At 27.9% G+C, this 23336-nt stretch overlaps 2 protein-coding genes across 2 annotated transcripts in view; one reads left to right on the top strand and one right to left on the bottom strand.

The window, feature by feature from the left end:
* Positions 1–1159, bottom strand: part of LOC100214693 (mitogen-activated protein kinase kinase kinase 2) — a 36303-nt gene extending 35144 nt beyond the window's left edge. Inside the window, exon 1 of the mRNA XM_065798260.1 lies at positions 1015–1159. Coding sequence (XP_065654332.1) covers positions 1015–1095 — 81 coding nt within the window. The 5' untranslated portion in view covers positions 1096–1159. The remainder of the gene's footprint in view (positions 1–1014) is intronic.
* A 19858-nt stretch (positions 1160–21017) lies between these two features.
* LOC136080403 (E3 SUMO-protein ligase KIAA1586-like) overlaps positions 21018–23336 on the top strand; it is a 4254-nt gene continuing 1935 nt past the window's right edge. The window contains exon 1 of the mRNA XM_065797020.1: positions 21018–21241. Within this exon, the coding sequence (XP_065653092.1) occupies positions 21018–21241 (224 nt within the window). The remainder of the gene's footprint in view (positions 21242–23336) is intronic.

Genomic DNA, 23336 nt, shown 5'->3' on the forward strand with positions numbered 1-23336 from the left:
TATCAACTAATTTATCAACTGGTACTGCTAACAATAAATATAATGAAGGCACCTGAAAAAACTGTCAGCACGCAATGAAAATATTTAACAAGCTTTACATGCTAAGCAGACACAACTCAAAAGCAGGAGAATCTGTTTTTAGTGCAATGATAAATAGTTTGCTAGTAGACAAAACAGTTAGTTAAACGGCTATAAGTTGTTCCGCAAAAAAGAATTAAATTTGTCTCATGCTTTAAGCGTATATTTAATTTTTTCTTGTATAAAAAAAATAATTCCATAAATATGGTTTTGTTAAAAAAAACATCCTTAGCCTTTGTTGACGTTAACTAATCTCCATGGTAACAGTTATAATGATTGTGTCCTGTGCACCAAAAAATGAAAAAAAAAGAGAGTTAAAGTTATTCAAAATTATTAAAAGGTTAGGCTGACACAATCACCTGACTCTAATTAGAAATTTATGGAACTGGATGATATAGATTTATGGAACTAATACAGATTTATGGAGCTAACAAAAAGTCAAATAACTAGTGCTCAAAAAAGAACTGATCAAACTATCTCCTGAAAAACAAATCAAGATAATTTAAAACCAATTAAGAATACTTACATTTCTGTAATGTTAAATAATGATTATTGCTGGTTATAGACGGTTGTTATTAGTTAACATATCAAATTGAACATTTATACATTAATTATTTATTAAACGTAGATTAAATACACCAACTGTAGGATAAGTTGATTTGTATATTTTGTCTCATATGCAACATAATGACATGTGTAGCAAATTAAACAGCAATTTTAATAACCTGAAATGAATGTTCTTGAATCATTGCAATAAAACCTTATACTACTTTCTCTTTCGTAATTAAAAGGAGAGTATTTAAACTTTGCAACCAAATTAAATATATAGCCTTTAGCCTATGGTTTTTTGTCAGCTTACAAAAAATTAAAAACCGAGAAAACCAATTGAAGTAGACTTAGCCGGGTTAAAAAATCTAAATATATATAAAAATGTACCTTTCCAAATCCACATGAACATAAAACTTTTTCTTTTCTTAAATTGAAATCATCAATACTTTCAATATGAAACTCATCCATCTTAAATCATATAAAGCAAAAAATTTTAATTTAGCTTTTGTCTAAGCCTAAACAGAGTATTATTTAGACTGAGAAATATTATTATACTTTCAGAAATAGAACTTAGTGCTTTAGTTTTTTTACCCTGCTTCAAGTACTAGGTTCTAGTTTCCACTTCTTTCACAATAAGGCACATAATTTAAAATTATAAAATCATAATTATATGAGTAATATCTGCTGAGCATCAAATAAATTCAGAGTTTATTTAAATGTTGGATGTTTTCGCATTTACAAAATTATCTAATCAGATAATATGTTATTTAGCTCCAATTTGTCCCACATAATTTATATAAGTTTCTCCGACATAATATTTAACAAGTTTAGGGCAAAACATTTAAAATATCGAGCAGCTACAAATTTCAACATTTATTAACAAACAAAAAAAACTAACTAACAAGCAAAACTATTTAGCTCAGGTAATCCATTTGCACAAACACAAACATATACTGAATTTTAAAGCAAAGTTTTTTTTCTTGATAGTAGGAAATTTTATCATTTAAAATTCACGCTGCTTAAACATTTAAAGTAATATATCAGCTTATTGCATTAACTTTATCCGCGCCTGCTTTTTCATTCTTGACCCAGCTGCTTCATTATCTTTATCCAAGCATATATCATTATCTGACACCAGACAGCAACAAACACTAAAACTTTGAAGTTTAACCAAAATATTCCTATTTCTGTTTGAATGTATCAAATGTTGCAACACATCACAAAAAGACACTTAAATATTTTTTTCAAATTGCTTTCAATTCTTTTTTTTGAAGTGGTGAATCAAATCACCATATTATGTTGAATCAAACCGCTATGTTGAAACACAAAATAAGAGTTGAAGGCAAGTTAAAACACAAATTTGACTTCAGTAAATCTTCAGATAAAATTCAGCATGTGCAAAATTTAAATAAAATGAAACAAAACAATGACATCAAGAGGTGTACCTAAAACAATATATTGTACCAGTGTAAAACTTCTAGTTGTAAGTCTTGGGTTTGTCAATTCTTTTTACAAATAAAGTAAAAAACTTGTTAAAAGTATTTGTGCAAAAGAATACTCCGAAGTTTTTGTATTTTTTTTGAATTAAATTTTGTTGCAAATAAGATTGGTTGTAATTTTTTTATATTAGTTAAGCTTGATTTTTGTTATCATCATAAATAACTAAAAGGTATTTTTAACTAAAGGGTCATCATTTTTAATTTAAACAACTTATTTATTTAGACATAACAGCTTTATTAAACATTTGTATAAAATCTCAATTGAGGTAAAGTAATGCAAATACAAGATTTGTCAATTTTACAGACTCCTGTCATCATTGAAGTTCCTGGAAAACTTAAACTGCGCTAAATCTTGTTTAATTTCCTGCTTGAAAATAATGTTTTTAAGACAAACCAGTTTAAATGCAACCCTGTTAGAAAAATGAAAAATGAAAAAATAAAATCTTACTTAGCTGTATAAAAGGTTACCTATCAACAGGGGCATTGCTAGGGGGGTGAGGTATTTAAGGTATATTGATCTTATATATTTATAAATAATAATTTATATACTTTATTAATAAAACCCATTTATTATTATTATTTCAAGATTAAAAGAACAACTAACATTACAAAAAGTCTTCCTAAAATTTATCATAGCATTGACTAATCATATTCAACTGAGAATTGGCTGTTTGCCATTTTACAAGCATTACTATATGCGGTTATAATTGGTACAGGAATACTTTTTGTAATTTTTAATTAAATTGTTGAATTAAAATCATACTTCAAGCTTATCTGGATTTTTTCTTTTACATAATGCTAATTTTAACTGTTTTCAAGGGGTGACACCATAGATGTCTGCCCCAAGTGTCACCCATGCAAGCTACGCCACTGCCCATTAACAATAACTTAAATACTTGAAAAATTAAATTTGTTAACAAAACTATAAGAATTAAATATGTTAACAAAATTAAAATAAAATACTAATTACTCTACATATAATTAAGTACCAACCATAAGTTTGTGATTTATAACTTTTTTTAAATTTTCTTTATGTTTTATTTAATACTTTTTTTTTTTTAGGTATCACCCGATTGACTAGTTTTTAACTATATATAGTATACCTAACCTTGTTAATGTAATATACCTAACCTTGTTTATGTAAATTTATAGTTGATTATTGGAAAAAATTGTATTTTAAGGTAAAATAAAAGAGAAAAAAATAATAATTACTGCATTTAAAGCATTTAAAATATGTTTTTCTTTTTTTTGCCCTTTTGATTAATAACATTGGTGATAAATCATTAATACAGAGTTAAAAAAACATTACTAATAAAAAAAAACAACTGATAAACTGTTTTAGCAATCCAATAGTCTAAACAAGAGCATGATAGATAAAGGTTCTTACAATACTTAAGCAAAAACTCTGTTCTACTTTCTGACATGAAAATTAGTCTTGTCAGAGAGTGTAACAGTATAGTATTGAATAAGAAAGTATCTAGGCATTTTACCTGCCACTTGCTAAAATGAAAACTCTAAAAACATCACTTGGTTTTTATTGTAAGGTCATTTTAGAGTACATATAAAATAAAATAACATTTTCTTTTGCAATCTTTTAAACAAATTCTTTTCAGACCTTAAAGCAACTTGATTCAAATGTTACCTTCTGTTGACCTTTTTTTCTTTTAAATGTTACAATGCAGTATCTATCTACCTCTCTGTATCCTACTAGCTATCTATATATAATCCCAGAAAATGGGACACTTGCGTTTACTGATAATTCTTGATAAGTCAATTACTTATGTTAACTATCAATAGTTAACATCAAAGTAATACTAAGTGAAGTTTTTATTCCTTATTTTGCATTGTTCTTCATTAGAACCTTGATTTAATTAAATATTTAACTGCGAAAGTATTTAACTTGTTGGTGATTATTTATTTGTATTTGATTAAATAACAATAAATAATAATTATATTTATTATAATTTTAATTATAATAATATAAACAAGTTTGTTAATATCCAAATAAATTTTACATATCAAAACAATAACAAAGCAGTTTAAACAACAAATATCTAGTTCTAACGATTAATAGACAACAAAAACAACTAATGATGTATGATTAAACTAAAACATCAATATGTTAAAGTTTAGTGTTTTAGGATATAATAAACAAAATACACGCACGTTTGTAATTGCGGTTATTTCCAAATCGAAAGTTGACTTTTTTGTCAGTAACTAACTAATTAACATATATTAACATAATTAATTTACGAATAATCAAGCGCTTTGAAATTAGCAACCAGACAATCTCTAATGGCCTTATTATAAAAGGACAAAAATAGACTTCGACAAAGCACTAATTGCAACAATTTTAATTACAACTATCAAAAATGAATTGTCTATAAAAAATGTTTGTCTTTCTAGACAATCATTTTAAAAACGGACACTAAATGAACAATCTCGATTTTTTAATGAGGTATAGAAGATCTATTTAATATATAATTTGGACTTATAACGAGTAATTAAATTTTCACTGCAGCATCGTTTCAAAAACTGAAAACGAGCGCAAAATTAAAAATACAATTTTTCTAACAGAAGTTCATTTTTTAATTTTTTGTCAAATCAATATTTCTGGTTTTATGAAATCAAGTAAATTTAGACAAAATCATAGACACCAAATAGACAAAAAATTATGCTTTGTAGACTTATGAAGTGAAAATTATTTTTTAACTGAGCAATCTTAGGACACCATCAAAAACTTGATAGACACAACAAGGACAAAAAATTAAACATTTGTTGTGTCCATTACAACATACAGAATTGTCTATGTCTGTGTTGTAAGTCTATCCATAGACTAGTCTGGTTACTATTTGAAATAGACCAAAAGGATGTTTCCATATTCCATATTACCAAAAGCATGTTTCCATATAGGGGTCATCCATAAATGATGTCAGTGTTTTTTCTCAATTTTTCGACTCCCCCTCCCCGCTTTGTCAAACTCTGTCAATTTTTGGCCAACCCCCCGTTATATATGATGTCAGTTTTTGTGTACTACCCCCCTAAAAAACAATAAAAATGCTTAAAAACCAATGATTTTTTTCTGACTAAATTATACATTTATATAAGATCTCATCAAATTATATTATATAATAGTCGATATCTCATTAAACAATCAACTAAGCAAATAGTATTATATATCTTTAATATAATTTTCCCATGGGTTGTTGAAGTGATCATCGATTGAAACAATAGGTAGTGAATGCTCTCCGCGCTCTAAAAAGATATCGTGTTCTTGAGGTACAATCAAATTCGTTGCGTCAACTTCATTTTTATCTAACCATTCAGCAGTTTCTGAACTCTTCTGCAAGCCGATGACTGCCAAAAATTCTGTCTGACGCTTGGCAGCAGTACAAACAGGTTGGACCCTTTTGAATAGAGGGAGTGTTATAGCAGAGGAATGGATAGAAGCGTGCTTTTTCAGCATAGCTTGTGAGGCAAAGTAGATATTGCACTTTTTACAGATTCTATCAGCTGGGCTACACTGAATTGATGGACAATACGCATCATACGGCAACTTGGAAACCCTTTGGTAGTACGAGGAAGAATACTTTCAATGTTTGATGCGATGATCATAAAGACGGGTGATGGAAACAATTCTTTTACTCCTTCTGAGACATCTACTGCTTTGAGTTCGTCTCTCGTTCGGTTGACAGGGACAGGTGGCGGAAGAAATCTTGCTCTAATTAAAGTAAAGTAAGAGCTTCTAATAGTCCGACAATAAGAACGATTTTCACATTTTGAATAAAATATTTACTTGTACGAAGATGATCGGCAATCCAACGTTGATCTTGTAATAAAAGGCTCCTTGACACTAGCTCTGAATTGTCTGGATCAGTATACTTTGCAATGGTTGGATAACCGTCAATTTGTAGATCAGACCAAATATCAGCCAAAGCCTGTCCAGCAAAACTAAAGTTCTGTTTTTCTAAATTTTCATCTATTGTCCTGCCTGATTAAAAAAGATGTTGGTTATTATAGGTTAAAAACTTTACTAATTTTTTTATAAATTAGCTTTTGTCAATGTAATTACCTTGAGAACCAAGATGAGTTCCGTAATGTTCGACGCTAAACGTTAAACACAACGGCAGACTTAACCATATTAGTTTGAGGATCTCTGGTAATAGAGTCAAATTCTTTGATATCCAAGCGCCGCTGAAAGTCTAATCCATGAGCGAAGGCGGTCGAGGATAAGTGTTTTCCTGATCGAACAGCAATGTAGGTAGGTCCAAAAATAGAACAAACTTCTTCCACATATTTTATAGTTGAACTGCAAAAGAGTCCGTCAACATGTTTTAAACGAGATTAATTCTGAGGACTGATCAATCTAACAGGGATTGTTTTGACGTGCCTTTTGCCTTCTGATGTTCCGTAACTTCTCTGAAATATACGAGTATAGAGGGCGCTCTTGCTGATTGCAAATCTAATTTTGTTCATCTCGGATGTCAATTCGTTGAGAGTTTTAATGCTCCAAATAATAAAGAAACATATTTGGATATAATTAACTTTTTTTCAGAAAACGGGATTTATTTCGTAAATTATATTCAAATCAAATCTTGAAATTAGTTGTTAGCATTTGAAGGATATTTACAATAGTGCAAGTACTAATTAAGAGTAAAATTCTAACAAATACAATATTAACAAACATAGCTAAGCTATCATTACCCGAGGAACCTCTGACCGACGTCTTTCATCAGCGTCTTTCATCAGCAATATCCATAATCGCCTTCAAAAGAAGAGGTTGACCTACTTCTAATGACGGTCAACCAGGTTTCTTTCTGGTTTTTAGTTTTTCTTTGATTTCTGGATGCTCCAAGCAGATTTCTTCCATTCTTGCTTTTTTCAGTTCTCCAGTTTTCTTCTGCTGAACTTGATTATACTTTTTTTTGGCCAGCTCTTTACATATATGAGCTAGTTTCTTCTTTTTCTTTTTCAAATCATCCTCTTCAGCTTCAGCAATGAATACACTTCTCTTTCTAGTCTTCAGTCCAGCAACTTCACAATTTAAAGCTGCAAGCTCAGAATTAAGTCAATCTTGAGCCACTGTTCTTGCATTTTTTTGATTTTTTGTGGTCAATAAACTCAAAGTTAATGCACTTTGTTGATCATCAATAACAGATCGCTCATTGGTGGGCTCAACACACTATGAGGGATTCTTTTAAAATTTAAGTGGAGTATACGTGGGAGCAGACTGTTTTGGAGTATTGGCCCAAAATGATAATTGCTTGCTCTTGAACTTAATTGCCTTTTCATTAAGTAAATTGGTTAAATACATTGCTCTTGATTCAAGATTTTTATGTACCAGTTTCTCTTCTTTTAATGAATTCCATATACTATGGACTTCCTTCTGGATATTAGCCTTTTTTTCATCAGGATGAGCAGTTCCATAGGAGACCATCGATAAGTTAAGTAATGATGTTTTATCCATATTTTAATATTGATTTATTAGTATTGTTTACATCACAATCAGAATAATGATTTTGCTCATCGTTAGCGCAAGCTTTTTAAAAGAGTTTCTTCAACCCGCTAGGGAGAAATAACGGTTTTGAATTTTCAATATACTTTATGTGTTTGCATTGCATCACGTTTTACAATCAACTAGAAAGCAATTAGAGTTTCGTATTTTAAATAACTTACTTGAAATTTAATTTCAAAAAATGACAAATTTATGAGTTTACTTTTATGAGTTTACTTTGAACCACATTTTATAATCCCCTTGGGAGCGAATAACGATTGTGAATTTTATATACAAAGAGTTAATATTTCTAACATAATTTGATTCGCAGTCAAATGGTAATATATTAATAAAACGACAGTAATTTTTATTTACGTTAGTAATTATTATTTATTTAATGTTTCTGGAAAACTTATTATAATAATTTATAATATTATATTATAAATGATTTAATAAAATATAATATCAAATTCCTCACATTTAATATTAATTTCTCCACAAACATAACATCATTTCTATACCATTTAGTACCGTTAAAATTGCTCATTAAAACTAAAAAAATAATTTAAATTGACATCATTTTGGCCTCAACACCCCCCTCCCCATTGTCAATTAGTGTCAAACTTTCCAGCACTCCCTCCCTCCCCCCCCCCCTATATTTACTGACATCATTTATGAATGACCCCTTAGGTGCCCCAAGAAGCCCTCACAGTACGATGTTGCAAAACTTGTCCAAAGGTACAATTTGAAACCAATAATACTTTGTTTCTGAGGCAAGCGCGCTCCCACTGCGCTACACAGCGGCTGCGTTGTAAATACTGCTTAGTGTAACATGATGTGAAATTTAACAGAAAAGTTAGGAAATATTTCTTAAACTCTTTAATAAGTTACTTATTGAAAAGAAACTAAGTACTAAAATTTTCTCAAAATTTTGGTGCTTCTACACCTTTTTAAGATGTAACTGAGAACTTGAAAATTGTAATTAAGAAAAGTAAGATGTAATTAAGAAATACAACATGTAATTTAGAAGTCGCAATATGTAATTAAGAAACACAACATATAGTTAAGAAATTTTAAAATATAATTGAGAAACCCAACATGTAAATAAGAAATCGCAATATGTATTTTGAAAAACAAAAGTAGTAATTAAGAAATCGTAATATGTAGATGTGAATACATTATTTGTAATTGCGAATTCAATGTAAGCTTAAAGGTCATTATAAAAGATCTTCTAGGACAGCATTTTAAAGTTAATAATATCTAATTCAGCATTTGTATGCACCAGTAATACAGTAATACAGTAACAGAACTAAAAAATCGTTGTGTTATTTATCAATACACTATGACTAGAAAATCTGTTATTAAATTCGTGCAAGTCGTCAGTGCAAGCATTTATTTCACCAAATTTACTTACAACCACTTCTGGAACAACCAGAACCACCTTGTCCATTTTGTAGACACAAAATACATACAACTAAACAAGTTGAAAGAAAACATTATGTTTTATCTCATCGAATTATAGAAGTAGAGTAATTGAATGTGCTGAGCGAAACGACTATTGGGTGACTCTGGCACAAACTTTTGGTGTCAGATATAAGACAGCATACAATTGGGTGCGCAGCGGAAATTTAAATTTTATTGTATGAGGTAGTTATACACCAAAAAAATTACCCGATGATCAAATCGAAGAAACACTAAGATGGATTGAAAGTGACTGTCAGTTGACATTGGTGGCCATTAATACAAGGATATTAAGACAATTTAATATTAGCATTAGCACAACCACAATTGCCAATTACCTCGAAGGCAGAATATTTTCATTTAAAAAAGTGCACAAGGAGCCTACTACAATGAATAGTAATGAAAACAAAGAAAAAAGAGCTAAATATGTTAGGAACATTAACGAACACATCACAAATGGTCATTAGATAGTTTGGTTGGATGAAACAAATTTTAATTTTTCTTAAAAACGCGAGGACGTGCCAAACAGGGGAAAAGAGCAATAATGAAAGTATCTTCTTTAAAAGGTGCAAGCGTACATTTGATTGCAGCTATATCAACAACAAATGTCATCATGATGGAAACTCGCAGAGGATCATTTAAAGCAGATTCATGTAACGAGTGGATGTTGGCTTTGTTTAACCAGTGGGTTACATCCGGGAATCATTTAGAGGATTTGGTCGTCGTAACAGACAATGCTCCATGTCACACTCGTTTGGCAAGGGTGTTTGAAAATTCACGGGCTAATTTGTTAGGATTAGGAACCTACAGCCCTATGTTAAACCCAATGGAAGCTATCTGGTCTAAAATAAAAATAAACGTTAAAAATGTTATTCTTATTCCACCTGAATTCGGTGCTGGGATTATGGAACGACGAATGCGGTATTTAATAAGAATTGTTACTGCGGCAAAAAATACAATAATGGGAAGCAAATGTACACGCGCTATACAACATACGACCACGCATTACGCAACGATTTTAAATATAGTATTGCGCAGTATTGCCAACTCATTTAAGAATTCTCAATTTACACTAGACGTATTCATTGACTTGTCAAAGGCTTTTGATACTGTTAATCATCATATTTTAATTAAAAAGCTGGAGAGCTATGGTGTAATAGATAAAATCCTAAATTGGTTCAAAAGCTACCTAAGTAATCGCAAACATAATGTTTATAATAAAGAATCCTCATCGCAAATAATAACGAATATAACATGTGGTGTCCCCCAAGGGTCCACACTTGGGCCACTGTTATTTTTATTATACATAAATGATCTTTACAAAGCTTCTAACTTAACGACCGTAAACTTTGCGGATGATACGAATTTATTTCAGTCGCACGAAGACATAGATATACTTTTTAATAAAATGAATAATGAACTAAAAAGAATATCATATTGGTTTAGAAAAAAAAAATTAAATTTGAATACAGATAAAACAAAATTTTAACTTTTTTACCCAACCTCTAAAAAAAAGAGAATCCAAAATATCTTGCCTGACTTATTAATTGACAATACAATCATAAAAAGAAAAAAAGTTATAAAATTCTTAGGAGTAATGATAGACGAAAACTTATCTTGGCATCAACAAATTAATAATATTTCCATGAAAGTTGCTAAAAGCATTGGAATTCTATATAAAGCTAGATATATACTAAATAATCAACAACTAACTCAACTATACTATTCATTTATTCATTGCCATGTAAACTATGCTAATATTATATGGGGAAGCGCTCACAAAACCAAACTTAAATCTCTCTATCGGCATCAGAAACACGCAGCTCGCATAATTAATTTTGCAAATCGCTTTTCAAGCTCAACACCATTTCTTATAGAAATGAAAGTTTTAAATATATACGAACTAAATATTTTTAATATTTTATGTTTTATGTTTAAATGTAAAGAAAATGTATTTCCTAGTGTATTTACAAATCTCTATAATTTGAAACCCAAAAACAAATATGAACTTCGTTGTAGTAAAACTATTCAAGAGCCATTTTGCAAAAAAAAATTTTTGCAAAATACAAAAAACCAGTTTTGTATTTCTTATCGTGGTCCATTTCTCTGGAATAAAATAGTATTACCTAACTTTGATTTTTGTTTCAAGTGGTCTTTTTCTTCCTTTAAAAAGAAGTTAAAAAAAATAATATTTTCAACACAAAATATATTCATCTATTTTTAGTATTTCAAGTTTGTATGATTTAATACATTATTTTTGTTTACTGTATGAAGAATATAATTTATACAAAACATATTGAATACTTTATATTATAACATTCAATATTGAGAATGTTATATACCTATATTATAAAATATTATGTTAAACTTGCTTGACATCTGAAGAGTATTATAACGCATATGTAATTTTTTAATGTACGAATTTTTTAATATATAGATTGTAAAGGGCTTCATGATAAGATCATGTGATCTTCTGGAAGTCCTACCAGTAATATATTCATTGTAAATTTACCTTGTTCATATTATTCTGGAAAATAAAATACACAAAAAAAAAAAAAAAAAAAAAATATGGAAGACGTCCGAGTTGGTTCTTAACTGAATATTGCAATGATTTTTAATGATGTTGTTTAAATCTAAATTTTAAATTTTTATGTAAATAAATTATTTGTGTTTTATTTTTATTCATCTGAAATCTCAACTAAATTTTTAGCAAACAAAAATAAAAGAAAGTTTTAATTGACACTCAATTGGATTTTTCCAGTTATTGTCTAAACCTCAAATGCCTTTTTCATGACTTTTTATATTTTATTGATATTATACTATTATTTCCAGCCTTAAATTACAAGGTATATTAGGACTACAAAATTCAAAATACAAAGAATTTTGTATTCTTTATACTTTTCTCAATTACAATTTTTAACATTTTTTTACATCTTGAAAAGGTGTAGTACAAGTTTCTTATAAACTGATTTCTTATTAAAAAAAAAAACGTGTATGGACGTCTTCTAAAATGAAAAACTAAAATTAAAACATTTATTTAAGCTAAACTATTAAGGTTATTTAAGCTAAACAATAATAAGGTTATTTAAGTTAAATCATTAAGTAATGTTAAACGTTTATTACTTACCGAATAATAATGAATAGTATTCGAATTTTCGAATATTAAACATTTGCAAAAATATTAGACAAATAAATTTAATATTAAACAGTAAATTCATAAGAAACTACTCTCGAGTCCTTAATACAAAGGGGGGGGGGGGGGGGAGACGCTTATTAATTTTTGGAAACATTCTCACTCATCCTAAGATTATTAAGACCACAGCCCCGTTTATTAATTTTTACTTGTTAACGATAAAAAATTATTATCTCAAAACTAAAAAAAAAATACTATTTTTATGAGATATTGATTAAAATTACCACCACAACCCCTTTTATTCCCAGTTTTTTTATCTCTTTATTCTTGTGGCACCAATTGGCCTTGTGTCGCCCGTAAGCTGCCTATGTTCGTTTTTCCCTAGATCCGCAAATCATCAAAATACATACTACAACAAACATAAGTAGTAACATAATTTATGACAACAAAATATTATCAATAATAGCAACCTTTGGCTTTTCTGTCAGTAAACAAAACACAAACAACAACAAATTTAAAACCTACGTTATTATAAGAAAAATAACTTAAAATTTGTTAACTAATTTGTTTTGTGTACGTTAATATTGTATTACTTTCAATCCAATCAAGATAGCCGCCAAAATTTATATAGAAATAATATGAAAATTTTTTCAAAAAATTTTTTTTAATTTTAATTTTTGAAGAAAAATTATTTAGCTTTCATGTACTATAAATTAAAAAAAAAATTATAACATATTTAGTTTTTAAAGTTTTTATGTAACTACATACAACGATCAGTCCTTAGTTGCGCCCTCAGCAACGAAAAACAGTTTTTTACCTTGACATTTGGGGCTTTAAACAAACACGACGGAAGCGTATCTACAACAAGATTTTAATTGCTGATGATTCCCTTGTTGTTATGCCGTTCTAAAGTAGTTTAATACGGAAAAAACCATTTTGATGTTGTTTCAAAAACGTGTGTAATTCTTGGAATTCTGCGAAGCATTTAGCATCCGTCATTGAATCTTATTTAAATTGGTGGTACTTCTGATATGGAAAGTTTAAATTCTTGTTTGAATTTATATCATGCAATAATAGAAACTCTTTATCTGAGATCTCATTTTGGCTATAAGCGGGTAAAATAACTTTTTATATTTCTCGTAAGAAGACCATATTTAGTTTAAAGTTTGTAAACATACAAAATCTTTGCTTAATTTAAAATATTGAAAACGGAAAACGGAAAAACAGGAAATTAAATTGCTAAAAGTTTACCGTTTTCAACAAAATCCGTTGTTTTTGCTTAAAGTTCCTTAAAACAAAATTTCTATCAAAAACAAAAAATGTGCAATTGTTAAAGGTCGTTAACTGAAGGAGCATTGTAAATATCGGCAGTTTTGTGTAGAAACTTTATTGCATGCTGTTTAGTTTTGATGTTATGAACCTTTTTAGATTTTACCTCAAATAGGTATGTTACATGAAAATTTAAATTAATTAATTACTAGATTGTTATATATCATTGGAAAGAGCTTTAGTACTGTATTTTAATGGTGAAAATTATGAAAATTGAACGATTCTACAAATAGTTATTATATACAAGAAGTTGTAATAACTTGCTACTAGACCATTGCCAAATATGAGGTGCATTTTTGAGTAAAGGGTGGATGGCAGTTTAACACAGCCTATTATCAAAAATAACCACTAATAAACATACTAAAATATAAACATTTTTATCTTTATTAAAATGAGTAAATCTAATATAAAATACAAAAACTATATTTCACTCTTTTGCAACATAATTAATTGATTTATGGTGAGGAACGTATAATACTCCCCTCCCCCGCTTCCCTAATCTAACGAACAAATATATAAATTATAAATGCAATTTTTTATAAATTTAAGTTAGTATTATTCAAAATAATAGAAATTAGTATAACATTTCTTTACCATATTAGAAGATGCGTCAAAGTATCCATATTTTTTGTAAATGGAGCATTGTAACCACCTCCCACTTAAATCTAAAAGAAAATGAAAAGCTAAATATTGCTTTGAAATGAAATTGTAATTAATTTGTCTTGATTTTTAGTAAATGAATAAATATTTAAATTTTAATAATAAAATTTAATAATAGTTATTGTTTTGATTTTCATTATTTTGATTATCTAATCTAGTGAAAGAATTATTCAATGTCTCAAATATTTTGTATAAAAACTTTAAAAAATTAAAGCATTTTGTAATGTGAAAGACTATACAACAAATTTCATTTCATTTTTCAAAAAAAATCCATTCGATATTTATTCAAACAATTTTTTAAACAGTGTAATACATGTGAAAACTAACAAGGAATAAAAAAGTTGACATGTGCAGGCTAGAAAGTGACCAGGCCCCAGTCCCGGCTACAAACAGAGCTTTTTGCGAACTTGGCTCCGGCCTTAAAACATTATTTGCTGGGGTTATTAGCCGAGGCTGGATTTTAAGTTAATATATGTTATGAAAGTTCAAGAAAATATAAGAAAAAGTCACAAAAATAATATCTACAAATATAATATAATTCATAAAAATTTACAATTTAAGTTTCTTCCTCTAATTTTGATGATTCAATGTCCAAGACATCGTAGTATTTTGAATTGGGTGGTATGAAGTCTTCAGGAAATCCACATAAAAAAGTTGAATAAGAAAGAGCCCTTAAAATATATTTATAATAAAAAAGTGTTTCAGCATTCTTTGTTGTAAGTCTGATCCAATCTTTTTGTATTAACTTTGAACTCCTCTCACTTGTTGTTGAGCTGAAGGGTGAACATAAATACACTTTTGCCAAATTTGCTAGCGTTAGCAACTCGCTTTTCATGAGACTCCAATATAATAATGGATTTTCCGAAATATCTATTCGCTTCATTTTTGAATACTTCTGAAGCTCAATTGTAGCAGTTAGTTGTGGTTGCGTTTAGATAAAATCTATCACTTTCTTCATTATCTGACTCATCGTCTACTAAAACTATTTCCCACATTAATTTAACTAATGACGATTTGCAAACCTGAAAATATTTAATTGTTAAATTATATGAAAAAATCCATAAAAACTATTTGAAATGTATTCAGTTTCAGGTTTACTATGTACTCCTTAATCTTTTTTATAAAAGATGTCTACAAATTTATTTTTAAAATTAAATTAAACTACATTTATTTTATATTTGTTTATGATGTTTATAATTAATCAATATGGTTTAATAGACTATATATATTGACTAATAAATTTAACTGTTCGGCTGTTGATTCTAGATTTATAGTACTAGTTGTCAGTTCTGCTTGAATATCAGTTTTACTTAGTTGACTAATCATAAGGTACAACAAACTTTCATTTTTTGAAAATTTGTTTTGAAAACCTGCAGTTTTATATCTCGGATCAAGTAATTTAGCTACTGTCAATAGTTTATTTTCTTCAATATTTGGATAACTTAAAAAATTGTCTTTTCCCTCAAGATAACTTAACAAAAAATCATTACTCAATTAAGTATCCAACTCAAAGTAATGTGATAATAAAATCCTAACATTTAAATATTTTTTAATTTCAAAGTTACTTTAAATTTTACAATAATTACTAATTTATTTATAGAAAAAAAGGACAATACTTACTGTGCTATTTTTCAAGTAAAACTTCTTTCATGGTTCCAATTCCTCCTTGAGTTATAATAAAAGGCTCCATCTTGATTTTTTTGGTCAAATTGATAATATCTGAAATTAGGGCAGTTTCACTTTTTGATACTTTGCTTGCATTATCTATTGGACCAAGCATTGATAAAATTTTAGGAATAAGATCCCAGTCATTTGAAGTCAACTAAATAAATGAGATTAAAGTTAATGTAACTATAAACTATAAAACGCTGGTTTTTTAATCTTTATCATTTACCTTTGATCCCGAGATAATTTCTAATTCAACATCATCATCAGCAAATTTAATAGCTTGCTTTTGTTGCATTACACGACCCAACATTAAAAATGTACTTACCCATCTTGTTTTACAATCAAGTATCATGATATTATATATACTTGGCTCTGCTACTTAGTTAATATATCTTTTTTTTTGGTTTTTGCAATTTTTTCACCAGCTTTCTTAACATTAAGTTAGACTTAAGTTAGAAAATTATCAATAACTTTTGATTTACAGGGTAATTTAAAAAGTTAAGAAGTTGAATTGAACAGTTTTGAAATAAATTAAAATAGAGTAAATATAGCCTAAAAAACAAATTTTTTATAAAATTAGATTAAATAAAAACTATATACTGATTTTAAAAAAAAAATATCACTACTTTACAAATATTAAAAGTTGAACATAATTACCTTGTCAGCATTATTTTGACGCTCATGTATTGAGTTTCGTACCACTAAGTGTAGTATATGACAAAAGCAGCCTATGCTTTCAAAACCAGAAAGTTTTGTTGCTAAAATCATGTTACTTGCATTGTCTCTAATAACAAAATGAATATTATTTAGTCCCCAATCTTTACAAATATTTTTTAAAGCTTCTGAAGTATTCCAACCAGTATGAAATATTATGAATGGAATATATCTGAGAACTGCAATTTTTTTTTAAAGTCCTCTGTAATCCAATGAGCAGTAAATGACATAAAAGAGCTATAACTTGGTGAAGTCCAAATATCAGTAGTGATAGCATATGCTGTGGCATTTAGTAATGATTTTACTGCATGTTATACTCTTTTATTGACTCATCTTTGTGTTTTGACTGCAAATCCATAATGATTTTGATGAAAATTTTTTAGAAGGAGCACCAGTTGCTCCTCTTTTAATTTCAGCACTCCATATCTTACATTCAGCAACTTCTGGACCCCCGTTGGCAACATGTCCATGGGAAATGAGTCCTGCTGAAACTTCTCTTTAAGCCATTATCTACAATAAATTGAATTTAATTAAATTGAGTTTAAATATATGATATTCATAACAAATAAGTTTTATCATAGCTTTTCTGCTGAAACTTCTCATGAGATAGAGTCTTGCTGAAATTTCTCATGAGACTGCTGAAACTTCTCTCTTCACCATTATCTACAATAAATTGAATTTAATTAAACTGAGTTTAAATATATGGTATTTGTAACAAATAAGTTTTATCATAGCTTAATATAAAAGCAAGATATTTTGCTTTTAAAAAATAAAAAATAATGTATAAAAAAATAAAAAATGGCTAAGACATGTGACAAAGACATTGCTATAGATTTCATACTTACATAATTATTTTCCTTTTTTAATAACTAATTTTACTATTATTATTACTTTAACTAATAACTTTAATAGAAAAAGATTAAAATTATTGAAGAAAAGAAGTATAGAGGTATTGGTAGATAAATAAATTATAAAGTAATAGCAGACATAAAAACATTAAGTTTAACAAAAAATTGCTATAAATTTAACAAACCTAAATCTTTTTGCAGGTGGCTTCAATAACATATGGATGATAAAAGTTGCTCTTTTTATAACAGTCAAATAAAAATAAGCCAGACACATTTACTTTATAATGCTATAACAACAGTGTTAAACTATCTGCACAGACAATGACTGATTTATAATGAATGCTCTGTATACCAGTTAAAAATAAGGAAGTTAGACAAATTGACTTCCTATTGAACAAAAGTTTTAAAATACTAACTTTGAAACTTTTTTTCTAGACATATTATGTAAATGCCAATGTTTATGTTTATGCCAAACATTAGAAAAATCAGACATTAAAAAAGTAAGACACAATTATTAAATGCAATTAAACAATTAATTACGATATTATCACATAAATATTATTACTTATATTATTAATTAAAATTTTTTTTTTACATTTTTAATAATTTTAAAATTTTTAAAATAGCTTTACTAAAAACAAATTCAATTATGTTCTAGTATTTGTCTATCAATTTCTTGCAATTTATATTTAAATATTTTGAAAATGTAATAATTTTTTAATAAATACTTAAAATGTAAAGTTTAATTATGTAATTGTAATGATTTAAATTACTATTACGAATTACAAAAGTCATTTACATTTTAAATTTAAATGCAATTTTAATTCAAATTTTCTTATGATATTTATTTTATGATATGTAAAGGACCCTGATTGTTAGCAATTTTTATAAATTTCCTCAAAATATTAACTTTGCTTAAAAAGCAACCTGGAAACTAACAGCGCTAACAGCACTACAACTAACACTATTATGTAGCGTATTATTATATATAGGTATTAAAAGTCCACATGAAAATGAAAACCAAAAAATTTGTTATGAAATCAGAATCTAAGAAAAAAAGTTTTTATTATGTACCGCAATTTGTAATGTTATATCGAATTTCGCAGGTCATGCCTGTGCATGACAGGCAAGACCCGTAGACGCGCCTATGATAAAAGGCTAGCCTGTATTATTGTTAGTTTATTTTCCTTTTTAAAATTCAAAAATTTAATATTAGAAGTTAACCTTTTAAAAAAAGGAGCTTGATCAAACATTTTTTGTAGAATTTGTAAACAATTGATTCACAAAAGATATAGCAGAACACAAGATACTCTAAATATTGTTGGTTTTGAGTAAAGAAAATGCACTTAAGGTATCAAGTCCACATGAAGATTGAAATATATCGCACTGGAAAGTTCGATGTGTTTTGTTAAGTTTTGTTATGTTGAAGATTGAGATCTAATCGAATTAGCTAGTGGAGCAGAAGAGTCGTTAGGAGCAAAAGTAAGATGTATCTCGGAACTTGTCCAAGACATGTTTTACTTTTTCTATTTTCTCCACTCCTAACAGCAAAAGTGCCATCGTTAAAGGAAATATATACACTACATGCATCCATAGTGTTATATTGTATGGGATTGAAATTGGGAACTAAAGTTTAAGATGTTCATCATCCGGAAAGAACAAAGTAGATCGTGATGATAATGATGGTGATATACATATTTATATAAAATATATCATGAATTTTAAATAACAATAATATATTTATAGGGACTATCAATTTTATTTCAGCCACAGTCATAAACCCGGCCCCGGCTATGTATTATCAAACCCAGCCACAGCCCCGGTCAAATAACAACCCCGGTCACTTAGTAGTGCAGGCTAACCTCGAATGACTTGTTACCTTTAAGCAAGTCACACCACTTGCAGCACCAAACTTGCAAATGACACCACTTGCAGGTACTTTTTTGCAAGTCACACCACTTGCTGTAACTATTTTGCAAGTCACACCACTTGCGGTACATTATTTGTATATATACAAATAATGTACCGCAATCATACATTTAATCAAATCATTTAGCTTTATTTATGTATAATAAAAATTTATCATAAAACTAATATTATTACAGTTCATTATATAAGAATATTTAAAACTACATAGTCAATTAAAAAAAATATCAACTCTCCTGATATAACATCAGCTGCAAGTTGGAATTTTTTGAAATAGTCAATAACTTCTAAATTGGTTTTATCGATTTTCCAGTTTGAAATGATAAAAATTCTGTCTTCTTTTCTTTTGACAATAATTGACTTTTAATAATATGAATTCTTCATATCATTAAAAGATAGTACACTAAATTTTATGAAAGAACTATAGAAACTACAAAAGAAATTAACTAACTGATGTTAAAAAAGGTATTAGTGGCTTTGTCAGACTCTGACAAAGACAACTTCTCCATATCATTTTCATTTGATGCCATATTATAAATCTAGATTAATAATAATATTATTAACGTAGAAGCTTTTTTATAATAACAAATAACTGTAATGTAAAATCTACAAGTGGAACTAGATCTAATAGACTTTATTGATAACCTCTTTTAGTAATACTATTACTTTTACATTATTAATACGTTTACAAAATATATTATTGTTGGACTTAATTAGTGACCTCTTATAAACTTATATAACTTATAAACTTATATTTTTATAACTTATATAACTTATAAACTTATATTTTTACATTACGAATACATTTTATTTTTATAATTCATTATTAATTTTTAACTAAATCAGTGACTCTTATGAACTATATAAACTTATATATTTAAATAATAAATTTAGTATGACTAATAATAATAAGTAAAAGTATTACTAACAGAGGTCATCAATTAAGTCAAAAAATAATGTAGTGACTTCTGTGATATTATTATTAAAGTCACTATATAAGAAGGATAATAGAATACATAATTTTTTAAAATATAATTTGAAAGATTTTTTTTAATATTATATAAATAAGTTACGTACTTATTATATAAAAGGTTTACATTTATATATTAAACAAATATTAATCATCGTACAAACCTCCTTAAATCCCCCTGCCCTTATTTCCCCAAAATCGGTATAAAAAAAATTAAACTAGGTACCAAAAGTGCCGGTAAATATAGGGAATACGCTGATCAAAATAAAGCCTTGAAATTTGGCATGCTCATAAAAATGAATTAACATAAGCAAAAGCATAGAATATTAAGCTAAGGAGATGCAACATAGTTTTAAATGTCAATAAATTTTATATTAACGTTTCTCATTAAAAAAAACAACTAAACTGTAAAATTTTGTAAATTGTAACGTTTCCTAATTAAAAAAACAACTAAAAAAACAGTAACATTTGACTGTTCTGCTTTTGAAAAAAACTCTATGATAATGTAAAATTCTGAAAAATTATTCAACAAAACACCATCCTACCATACCATCAAAACGCAAAGTTCTAAAAACGTGGAACAGAATTTTAGTTTTATAAATAATGAGTGCTTCAAGAAATAACATTAAAATATATAATAAGCAAAACTTCGAAATGTAAAAAAAATGAAAAAAGAAAAGAATTTTGGATGGAAATCGTTATACAATTTCAGCAGAAAGAAAACAGAAAAGCACTCCAAATAAGTCCAAATGTTGTTCCAACTTCAAGTTGTGCACGTACAAGAAATTTACTGCCAATGATTAATAAAAATCAAGTAATAAATGTCATTGTGAATAAAGATTATTCTATACTTATTAATTTTTCAATTTTAATTGATGTCGTGGAAAGTGTTAGATCAACAATTGTAACAAGGTTGTAGCAATCCAAATTGCTACAACCTTGTTACAATTGTTCATAACCTTTCTGAGTGGATGGGTTTGGCCAAAAAAAAACTTATAAACTTCTAAGCGGAGTAGTAAATTAAATGGAAATACAGCCCAGGGTAGGAAACATTTGAAGCAAGCACAAGAATGACAATTGGATTTAGAGAAATAGGTAAAGGGTATATATCAATGAAAAATTTTAGTCGCTGTATGAATTTACACTGTTGAACAGCTACTCCATTTAGAAAACTAAATATAGAAATATCAAAAGCTTACGATAAAACTGCTAAAGAAAGTATAAAACGTGTCACAACTAAAATATAAGTAAACCATACTGATGATAATAAAGCAATAATGAAACATGTTAAGTTGAAGATGCACGGCAATGACGCGGCCATACCTCTCTTAACGGATTTGTAAGGGCAATTGTGGGCGATAAGTGCGTTGATTATGAAGCAATGTCAAAATTTGGCGTGGGCTGTAGAATATGGAAAATTAAAAAAGCTTCACACAAATACAATTCTAAGAAAACTCAACATGCCTGTCGCGTAAATCATAAACAACCTTCTTGGTCAATGTATGTAGCTAATCTTTTAAAAAGTAATAAAATCTGATCCCTATAAAAACTATAAAAAACTCCTGAGAAGTTAGTTTGTTGCACATGTACAAATAAGAATGGGTACACGGCTACAAAATTATTCAAAAGTTAACGTCAGTTCCACTAGGTGAAAAAAATAAACTGACAGAAGATGTGATATATAGTATGGAAAATTATTATAGTTTAGCTACAAGAAGTAACACAAATAACATTTGTTTCATGAAAAAAGCAATATGGGCTGTTTTATTCCACTGTACTGGATATTGAAATCAAGAGTTTTGCTATTGTTTTTGCCCAAGAACCGAAACTAGTTAGTACCAATATGACAAATTAAATAATACTTTAAAGTATAAAGAACATATTAATTTACCATTATGGATAACCTTTTAAAACCAGTGTTTAAAGATCTATCAAATGAAGAATTATTATTAAAACGTGTACATGGGCAGACCCAAAATGCAAATGTAAGTTTTAATGCATTGGTTTGGTCTCGTTTCCCTAAAAGCATATTTGTTTGTAAACGAACTTTTGAAATGAGAGTTTATTCAGGAATTTTACACTGAATGATGGTACTGAAAGTGTTAAAAATGTTTTACTTTTATTTGGAGCATCAAGCGTTATTACAAACTCTGATTCTTATACACAAAATATTTCACGTGTAAAGAGCATGGAGACAAAGTCCAGTGAAAAAGTAAAAAAAAGATGAAACATCAAAATGAAACATCATTTTATGTATCAGGAGGGTTTTAAACATAATGTATATATATTTTCATACATTTTAAAATTTTCTTTTGCGTTTGATTGAACTCTAATTTTTTGAATGATTTTGTAACTTCAAAACCAAATATCTTAGGTTAGAAAACTTCAATTTACTTGAAATTTTCAGAGTACCTTCAGTATACATATAAAAATCATTTGAACTAAAACCTTATTATAAATAAATGTATTTTTTGTATATTATTTGTATTTAATTTTCAATGTGGTTTTTTTATTTAGTGCATACATAATAAATAAAGCATATTTTTTATACTATTAAGATTTAATGTCATTTTAGTTCAAATGAGTTATCTATTGTTGAAGAACAAAGTAACAAAAATTCATTGTGATTCATTGATCATGTTTTGTGATATTGTGTTTTGAAATTTCCTTATTTTTTATGGCTTATTTTTTTATATAAGTATGGGTAGGCGAGATAAATCAATAAAAAAAAATTGTCAGATAATTTTTATAATAAATTAAAATTTTTCAGAAGTTTATGGGAAATAATAACAGTTTTTTAAAGAATTTGGTTTTTTCTAGTCCTACCACCTTTAAGGCACATTTATATATTAACAAAATGTAATAACTTTTTTCTGGCCTATATTAGGCTATCGACTAATATTAGGCTATAGCCTATTAAAGGCCGGAAAAAAGTTTGCATTGATTTTTAGTTACATTTTAATTAACTGTTGGCAATAATAATCAACGGATGATAAAATGTAGCCTG

The sequence above is a fragment of the Hydra vulgaris genome, chromosome 05 (genome assembly GCF_038396675.1).
Source record: "Hydra vulgaris chromosome 05, alternate assembly HydraT2T_AEP".
In the NCBI taxonomy this organism is placed as follows: Eukaryota; Metazoa; Cnidaria; class Hydrozoa; order Anthoathecata; family Hydridae; genus Hydra; species Hydra vulgaris.